The 8367-nt window shown below is 39.4% G+C and overlaps 1 protein-coding gene across 2 annotated transcripts in view; it reads left to right on the top strand.

Annotated features, from left to right (window-relative positions):
* Nucleotides 1-322: 322 nt before the first annotated feature.
* kctd12b (potassium channel tetramerisation domain containing 12b) overlaps nucleotides 323-8367 on the top strand; it is a 49761-nt gene continuing 41716 nt past the window's right edge. For both annotated transcript variants that reach the window (XM_072595053.1, XM_072595052.1), the window contains exon 1: nucleotides 323-1518. In XM_072595053.1, the coding sequence (XP_072451154.1) occupies nucleotides 687-1518 (832 nt within the window). In that variant the 5' untranslated portion in view covers nucleotides 323-686. The remainder of the gene's footprint in view (nucleotides 1519-8367) is intronic.

Raw genomic sequence — 8367 nt, 5'->3', positions numbered from 1 at the left:
TTTTAATTAACATTTGGTTAAAAAAGATCTATCATTATAAATCAGTAAAGACCAGTTTTTAAAAAAATTCATACATAATTCGTGCCAATTCCAAAGCACAATAAATAAATATTTGGATACTGAAGACTCCATTTCCGATGTGAGGCTTTGCAGTTACGAAAATGAAAAACAATGCCATATGTGGCAGTAGGTATTTGGAAAATTGCCAATATGAGTACGATCTTTAAAGCAAAGGTATGGGGTATCTCATAAAAAATGAAGTGCATTGCAAGGATTCGCAGAAAATAAATTAATATTTCAGGTCTGCTGAAACCTCGTACAGATATTGACAGACTTGCTCAGTATTCCCAGCATTTTCTTTTAATTTCAGATTTATACTGTTTTGTTTTTTGAGTGCTTCGTTTGCGCTAAGGAGCGGTAGACATAACTCCTTGCATTACTTGAGTGGCCGTGACAGTTGGATGGGCAACAGGGCAGAAGGGGTGCGTTACTCAGAATGGAAAGAGGCGACAGCGCGCCACGCCAATTGATCAGTTTGCTCGGTCGAGCCCCGCCTACTGCCTGACTTCTCAAGGCTCCGGCGGTTCTCGCGCTGTTGTTCTGTTTATAAAGTTCCCGGAGAGTCAGCGGAGGGAGCACGAGGACAGGAGAGCGCGAGGAGGCGCGGGGACAGTGACCGCTCGCCCATGGCTCTGCCGGACAACGCCAGTACAATCATGGGCAGCGAAGAGCCACCTTTCCCCGAGATCGTAGAGCTGAATGTCGGCGGCCAGGTATACATCACCCGCTACTCCACCTTGCTCAGTGTGCCCGACTCCCTCCTTTCGCAGATGTTCAGGCCGAAAAGCGGGTTGGGGCTGGCGAGAGACGGTAAGGGGCGTTTCTTCATCGACCGAGACGGTTTTCTTTTCCGTTACATCCTGGATTACATGCGGGACCAGCAGCTGGTGCTGCCCGATCACTTCCCCGAGAGGAGCAGGTTGCAGAGGGAGGCCGAGTACTTCGCACTTCCTGAACTGGTCAAAACGCTGAGCCCCAAACTCAGCAAACAGAACTCCATCAACGACGACACCTGCCCCAGCGACCCTGAGGACGGCTCGCCCAGTACGGATGCGATCCGCAGCATGGTCTCGGCCTCGGCGATGGCCAGCGGTACCGGCAGCGACAAGAGAGCCGGTTTCATCACCATCGGTTACCGGGGCTCCTACACACTGGGCAGGGACAGCCAGACTGACGCCAAGTTCAGAAGAGTGGCCAGGATCATGGTCTGCGGGAAGACGGCCCTGGCCAAAGAGGTATTCGGGGAGACTCTGAACGAGAGCAGAGATCCGGACCGGCCTCCTGAGCGCTACACGTCCCGTTACTACCTGAAGTTTACTTTCCTGGAGCAGGCGTTTGACAGGTTGGCAGAGGCTGGCTTCCACATGGTGTCCTGTAACTCCACCGGAACCTGCGCCTTCGCTCACGATCAGACCGATGACAAGATATGGACCAGCTACACTGAATATATTTTCTACCGTGAGTGACCTGTGCATCACCAACCTCTGCCTGCTCTTCCCCAAATGATTAGATCTAAACCCGATCCACCACCCTTAGAACTGCCCTAAATGCTCCTCTGTGTGCCATTGCCGCTCACCCAATTGCTCACGCTTTCCAATTCATTTGGGTGGATGAACTTTTAAAATTATGGTCTGTTACAATTTTATTTGGAAAATGATGCTGTTTAAATTGATATATCAATTTGTAAGCGAACACAAAGGTTTGTAGTCTAGGGATGTGTTTGGATGTGGTGCCCATTTGGTAATTGGCACGTCTCCCAGTGCCTTCAGCAGCCTGGTAGTGTCTGAGGTAAAAATAATTTTAAAACAAAACAAAAACGTATAGCAAGCGACAGAGGAACTTCTTCATAAGTAAACAACAATGTATAAAACAACTGATTTTTGCACGTCAGTTGAGGATTAGTGAACTGTCATTATTTCATGAAAAGCAAACTGTGTTTGTGCTCCCTACTCATAATATTTAGAGGGAAGGCTAAAGGTGGGGACAGTATTTCAATTGACTGCAGCAAGGATGCAAAAGTGAATTTTAAAGAGATTTGCCATTTTCTCACATCATAGTGTTCTGAGCTTAAAGAAATAAGGTTTGTATCTTAAAATAAAATGTTGCCAAATAACGCATCGCCTTTAAAAAAAAGATAAACACATTTAAATTTCATAGTGAAATTACTGTTGTAAAATTTTGGATCAGTCTGCATGGGCCAGGATATTTGTGCAGATATTTCCAAATGAACCTTGATGTTTCCTATGATATGCGTATGTGACATTGTTTAAAAAATAAAGCTATTTTGTGACTAAATCAAATGCCAAAGCCTTCATAGTTTAATTTGTATCTTAAATAGTGAGTTTTTGATACACAAATTTTAATCTGTTTGGAATTAATTTTTACTGCAATCATGCAGTGTTCAGTAGATTTGCAACAGTTATGAGCTAGTTGGTTTAACAATAAACTCATCTTAACCCTGATGAGCTTATAGATAGCTAGTGAACATGAAGATTTGTTTCAAAGACAGCTTATAATAAAAGTTATAGTGGGCACTTTCCTGGAAAGTACTTAAAGATCAACTCTCCCAAATGGACTATAAGGTGCCTCACATAAGCTAGTGTAATGTCTGTATATTCATGTCGTTTTTAAACCTCAAATATTTCGTAAAGTAGTTTACAAATGAATCAAAATTTAAACTGTTTTAGAACTGAAATTATTTCAAATTTCCTTTGATCCAGCACCAATGAGAATTTTATTTTGACAAAACATTGCTGCCTTGACATGGATTCACTTTGTGCTTCTTATGTTATTAATGACATAAATATTTGAAGTGACCTACTGTCACTACTGGGTTTTAGCACAAACAACACAAAAACTTTGCTTTTTCATGTTATCTGTTATTAAAAAAAAATGTTTCAGTGGTAAATGCTAGTTACATTTTTGATAACTAACTTGTAAATGTTACTGAGCCAAGCTCCATATTGATGGTTTTATTGATTTTTGGAGGGATCCTTATTAACCCTTGTTGTTTACATAAATGTAGGATAATTTGTCTTGCTCAGAAGCTGAAACTTAATTTAAAAAATCTCTTGTGTACCCAGCAGTTGTGTCCCTTTTGTATTCTGTATCAAAGCAGAAAGATTGAATGGAATACAGGTGATAGCCTTCATACATTTGTATTGTTTCCTATGCAGTTCTAAACGCCTCTTCCTCCCCCTCCCCCTCCCCCCCACCCACCCAAACATTCCATACAACTGTATTAGTGCTCAAAACTCTGTCTCTAGTATGAGACGTGAAGTTAGTTTTGTCACCTGCTAATACATGATTTCTACATGTATATTCAAATGTAATGGGTCTTCTTCGGCTCTCAACCTCACAGCAGTACTTTTATGAGATATTTGGCCATCTCAGATTGTTTGTGTAAAATAGATATCTTAGCCATGCCATTTAGACACAATGTACTAAATATGTGAGAAATGAAAAGTCAAACAAATGGGAGGTTAATGAATGGCACATTCAAAACTGCCAATGTTCCTGAGAATTCCCTGTTGAACTGATCAGAAAACATGTCTCAAGACTGATGGTTAATATGCTTCTGGCTCTGGCGTTTGTGTACTTTGTATGTTATTGGACTACAAGCTGCTTTGTTAAACATATCACTGAAACCCATTTGTAACTGTTACAAGTGTGCCAAATGGGAGTAATTAGATGTAATGTTCTTCAGTCTTCACATTCCAAACTATTTAACTTGGAAGTTTTAAGTAAAAACACAAATTGATAGATACCTGGAAAGGATTGATAATAAGGAATACAGAGATGGTATAGGAAAATGACACTGAGGTAGATGGTCAGCCCTGATAAAACTAAATGGCAGATCAGACTTGACCAGCTGAATGGCCCAACCTTGCTCCTATGTTCCCAAGCATTTTGCTTGAAAAAAAAAATTCTTTTTCAGGCACAGGCCTGGAGGGCCAGAGGGCCTGTTCCTGTGCTGTCATTTTCTCTGTTCTTTTAGTGCATTCTGTGTAACATCACATCCAAGTGGTTAATGCCTGCTTCCTTTAACATTCTGTGCTTCACTTTGAATGAAAGTTTAATAACTAAAACATTTTTTCAAGTAAGCCCGAAATATTCTAACAGCTAACTAATATAACTATTTTTGCTTCTCAATGAAAGTGTGTCTTGAAGATTTTGAATTACAAGAATTGGACTTAATCAGACAGATATTGATATGTCTTTAAGTATTTCAGAAAGATAATCTCAAGCATCATTGTCTAATTTTTTTCAAAGATCTAGTCCAACTATTTTGCTTTATTACAGACACTGATCGATTAGTTTTATTTTCCCCAGGATCAAAATAATCAGAATGAATCCAATGACTTAGTATTTCATTAATAACTCAGACCTCCATAATCGCCTTGTGTCAACCAACTTTAAAAAAACTGTATGCTCATACCATGTGTAGTTTTTGGAGTTAGCATATCAGTATAAAAATGGCACTCCCTCTCCAACAATTTTCTGTCTACTTTGTATTCCATCACAGTAATTCACCCATGTTTGTCCATATCTTCACCAACCCAAAGGATAGATTAATCTGGCTACAGATTTGTGAATACTATCATGTTTTTCAGTTGAAAATGACTAGGAGTTGATGCTATTTAGCCAGATTTGTGCTATGCCAACAGTTTGTAATTTTCCTGTGTCACTTTGTTTGCATAACTAATAGTGCAGCGTAAGCTTGTCATAGTGTATGTGCCAGAGCTTGTGGGAGGGTAATAGAAGACATATATAATCCTCATGCTGAGACATCAGCTTGCTGTCATCCTTTAATTGCTTCTTTAATATTTTACAATTTTAAAAAAACTTTGGGTCACAAACATCCTTTATCCTACAATCCCAAATGCAGAAAGATAAAATGATATAGCGCAAAGGTTTATGCAATTAATTGATGCTGATTCAGATGCTGATTTTTAGAATTGAATTGAAAAGTCAACTTTCTACTCATTAGTTCCTCCTATAGCCATTAAACCTTATTGATTTTATTTCTACATAGTTTAGTTTGCAAGACAAAGTTTTGAAGAAAAGTCATAAACAGGGCTAAGTGTGATCCATTTAAATCATGGTCTCTTTGATGAAAGTTTCTTGTAGGACGAGGAAGGAATGCAATTTCTCAGCCTCTGTGATCCAAATTCAAGTCAATTATTCAAAACAATTTATAAATATAAAGAATCTTTAACGTATCAAAACATATTAAAGTCCTTCACACAACTATCATGGCACAGCTAAATAAAGAGGTCTCAGTTATAGCAATAAAATAGGTTGGCTGTGAGGAAGGTCTTAATGGAAGGGTGAGAGGCAGATAGGTTTAGGAGGGAAATCTAAAGCATAAATGGTTGACAGCTTATGATAAGCTGAAGGGATAGGAGTACACACCAGACTTCATAGCTTGAGTTTTCTTGGATGAGGTGTTTCAGCTGAGACGGAGCAAGGCTGTGAAGGGATTTAAGCAAGAGGATGAAATTGGAAGCATTGAAGAAGCAAAAACCAATGTGAAGCTTTCTGTTTGATGTAGAATAGGGTGTGAGAAGCAAAGTTTTGGATTAACTTAACTTTATGAAAGATGAAAATTGGAGGCTGCCCAGAAGAGCATTGGAACTATCAATTCTGGAAGTGGCACAAAATGAGTGATGATTTCAACAGGTGAAAAGGGAGAATGGTGAAAAAGAGCAGTTACAGTGGTGCAAGTAATCTTATGGTGCTAGAGGATATTCAGTCTGAAACTCATGTTGAAGTCACATAGGATTTAAATGTTGTTCACAACCCCATCAAGAACATTCTTAACCAAGCTGAGAAGAGACACCTAGATAATAATTTGTATTAAGGATTGCGATTTACTATGTTTTCCCCTTGCTAACTCAGGAATACACAAATCAATTATATCTCTCATCTAGCTAGCCTAATTAACTTCAGTCAACTCAACAGAAACCAGGACTGAAACCTGGTATTCTGTAGATCAATATCAAACACAGGCTCAGTTTAAATAAGCAAGGTGTCCTAAGTAAGCTTGACACTTTAAGGTAACATTAGAATAAAAACACTAAAAATAAATTTGTGTTGCCTATTGAAATAGCTAGAAACCAGGTCATTTCTCATTTCTAAAAGATGTCACATAACTTAGATAAAGTTGAATTTTGATATAAGTTTGAGAAGATTGCCCCATAACATACGTTGTCCTAACCATCTTCAGTATTTAGGATTTTTGACAAATTTTAGATATCAACGTATCAAGTTTATCAAATTGAAAATGAACTTGATTTGTTTGTATTTTACATTCTGGATGTAAGCTACAATGCCAAAATCCTGTTTGTTCAGGTTTGCGCCAAATGTGTGTAATTTGTATATAAAGTTCTTGCAGGGCAAACAGTGGATGAGGCTGGTAACTTTCTTTCCATCTGTCATTGATGTCTAGTTGTTTTTCTGTGCTTTAATAAAGTCTCATTTCAACCCAGATCTCACTCAGTCATGAGTTAATCTGCATTGTTAGAATGGAACAAAAAAAACAGATATTTTCACTTGGTTAGAATTGACTAAGTGTTGCTGGCCCTTACTGAAAAGTATTACAACTAATGGTGCTAGTCTGTGCACTTGGGAGCATAAACAGAATCCAGCACTGCAGTTTACAAATGGTTAGTCTGTTTGGAACTTCCTCGGCCATCAAGAACAATCTTCAGCAAGAAACTTAAAGTCAGAATTGCAACTTTAAATGTATGGAGCTGTAAACATGATTGATTCTGCAGACACTGGAGTTTGAGCCTCATCAGATTTTCACTCTAATCAATGTAATGATAGTACAGTCATATAAAGATGGCATGAATAAATTGTCAACTGTTTCACCACAGAATGGAAATCAATGACATGCACATATTAGATATTTTCTCATCAACCTGTTCAGGATTATTATTACACTTCTCTAAGGTAGGTGGAACTTGAACCCAGGCCTCCTCGCTCAGAAGTAGGAATACTACTGCAATACCACAAGATCCCTCAATATATCTTTAGTCTTTAGTCAATCAAATAGCAAGATTGGTAAGAATGGTGGTAACTGAAGACAGGATGGAAAAAAAGTTATAAAACAATATTATAAACCATCTTTAACAAAATCGTAAATATGCAAAAGTGACTCCAAAGTTAGTCAGCAGAGAACAATTGGTAGAGCTTGTTTGAGAGGCAGAACAGTATGGTGAACCCTATATGAATCTGGGATCTTTTGGTACAAGACAAAAGCTGAGGTTTTTTTAAACCAGTCAAATTGAAGTCTTTACTGAATCACACAAGCTTTAATCATAGAATCCATACAGTGTGGAAGCAGGCCCTTCAGCCCAACAAGTTCACATTGACCCCTGAAGAGTAGCCAACCCAGACCCATTCTCCCTACCCGATTACTCTACATTTACTCCTGACTAAGGCACCTAACTTACACGTCCCTGAACACCATGGGCAACTTAGCATGGCCAATTCACCTAACCTGCATATCTTTGGATTGTGTGAGAAAACCAGAGCACTCAGAAAAAAACCCACGCAGACACAGGGAGAAGGTGCAAACTCCACGCAGACAGTCACCCAAGGCTGGAATTGAACCCAGATCCCTAGCGCTGTGAGACAGCAGTGCTAACCACTGAGTCACTGAGCTACCGTTGTTGGGGACACACTGGGATCAAGGTCAGGAGAGGATTTGTATAATCATGTGGAAATCTAGAAGATTAGTGTGTCTGTCAGGAGCTTTTTTACTCAACCACCACAAGCATTTCAGTTAACATATTTAATATTCAACGCACAATGTCTGCTGGATGTGATGAGGACCTGCATGATGTGATCCAAACTCCAGTCTTTACAGGGCCAATTTAATAATGCAATTTATAGGAGTTAATGATTGCAAAAATGAAGAGCAAGGTTAATATTGGAGGTGAGACAGGAAATGCCTGAGCCATATAGAGTCATAGAGATGTACAGCATGGAAATAGACCCTTCGGTCCAACCCGTCCATGCCGACCACATATCCCAACCCAATCTAGTCCCACCTGCCAGCACACAGCCCATATCCCTCCAAACCCTTTCTATTCATATACCCATCTAAATGTCTTTTAAATGTTGCAATTGTGCCAGCCTCCACCACTTCCTCTGTGTGAAAAAGTTGCCCCCTAAGTCTCTTTCATATCTTTCCCCTTTCACCCTAAACCTATGCCCTCTAGTTCTGGACTCTCTGACCCCAGGGAAAAGACTTTGCCAATTTATCCTATCCATGCCCCTCATAATTTTGTAAACCTC

The sequence above is a fragment of the Chiloscyllium punctatum genome, chromosome 25 (assembly GCF_047496795.1).
Source record: "Chiloscyllium punctatum isolate Juve2018m chromosome 25, sChiPun1.3, whole genome shotgun sequence".
In the NCBI taxonomy this organism is placed as follows: domain Eukaryota; kingdom Metazoa; phylum Chordata; class Chondrichthyes; order Orectolobiformes; family Hemiscylliidae; genus Chiloscyllium; species Chiloscyllium punctatum.
The sequence above is the reverse complement of the archived record's forward strand: the minus strand, read 5'-3'. Positions and strand labels throughout refer to the sequence as shown.